The sequence below is a fragment of the Seriola lalandi genome, unplaced genomic scaffold (assembly GCF_002814215.2).
Source record: "Seriola lalandi dorsalis isolate HSWRI2012SDOR001 ecotype SW California unplaced genomic scaffold, Sedor1 jcf7180002006670, whole genome shotgun sequence".
Lineage (NCBI taxonomy): Eukaryota > Metazoa > Chordata > Actinopteri > Carangiformes > Carangidae > Seriola > Seriola lalandi.
Genome location: NW_019477323.1, coordinates 1 through 1,190, shown reverse-complemented (window position 1 = coordinate 1,190; position 1,190 = coordinate 1). Strand labels below are relative to the sequence as shown.

At 48.6% G+C, this 1,190-nt stretch overlaps 1 protein-coding gene across 1 annotated transcript; it reads right to left on the bottom strand.

Annotated features, from left to right (window-relative positions):
- Nucleotides 1–254: 254 nt before the first annotated feature.
- Nucleotides 255–1,101, bottom strand: LOC111671186 (cullin-9-like). Its single transcript, XM_023428222.2, has 3 exons — nt 928–1,101; nt 626–824; nt 255–521 (listed from the first exon to the last, which is right to left on the bottom strand). The coding sequence occupies exons 1-3, from the start codon at nt 1,050–1,052 to the stop codon at nt 294–296; spliced, it is 552 nt and encodes a 183-aa protein (XP_023283990.1). The 5' UTR covers nt 1,053–1,101; the 3' UTR covers nt 255–293.
- Between the last annotated feature and the right edge of the window lie 89 nt (nt 1,102–1,190).

Here is a 1,190-nt window from a genome sequence, read left to right as displayed (position 1 = left end):
ACACACAGGTGTGATTAGATCCACAGTGACACACACCAGAAAACACGACATGAAGAACAATAAACAGCCTCTCTGGGTGAGACTGGGTGGATTTAGACCTTTTAACAGTGGAAATAATCCTGACTTAAGCCTGGTTTACATCAGAAATACTGTAAGCCTGATTAAACCATTCTTATTTATAAAATAAATCTATAAAATAAATAAGAATGGTTTAAGCCTGACTTAAGCCTGGTTTATGACAGATATAAAACAGAACTACTGTAAACCCGATTAAAGACCAAATTAAACCTGGTTTAGCTAAGAAATAAAACCAGTTTGTGTGTGAAGAACTGGGTGAGCTGGTACTGACTGTGAGAGTAGAACTGGGTGAACTGGTTCAAGTAGGAGCAGAGTTCAGATGGAAAGTGTTTTGCTGGTTCGTCGAGGAAACAAAGTGAGGACACGGCCCAGCAGCGTGGAGACAGAACCAGAACCTGGACATCCGCCTCCTCGTCTGAGTCCGTCCACTCCTCCTCCATCATCTACGGCAACAAGAAAAGGACAAATCCAGAATGTGAAGGAGATGAAAACAAGTTGAGGAACCCCTGACTGAAACGACCATGAGAAGGTGTGGGTTTTTTCTGACCTGATCGTGCTCCTGCAGGCGGCGGTCGAGCTGCTGCAGCCTGTACAGGTGAAACTCCTGCTGCAGCTCGGCCGACTCGCTCAGGTTCTTCAACATCTGCTGAGGGAAGCGACTCGGGAAGCAGCTGCCGATGTGATCGATGACGGCGCTCTCCAACCACACGTTCCCCTGAGCCAGCAGCCGGTCGCCCAGGTAGTACCTGAGGAGAGAGAGCTTTAGATTTCATGCGCTCCAGTGTCATACTGTAATATCATGAAACTCCGGTTTGAACTGCAGCTGTGTTGGTTTCGTGGCGTTCAGACCTGTAAAAGTGCTCGAAGGTGCTGGCGAGCTCGAGGCCCGACAGGAAGAGCATCGGCTCCAGAAACTGCTGCAGCCGCTCCAGAGTCTCCACGCTGCCGGACGCCGCGCCGCTGACCTGAATCATCTGATCGATGTACTGAGCAAAACGCTCGCTCACCTGCACACAAAGAAAACACTGTCATCACTGCACAGATCAACTAAACCTGAGTTTAACCCGAACAAAACCTGGATTAGAGGTAAAACAGGAGGCAGCACTTTAGTA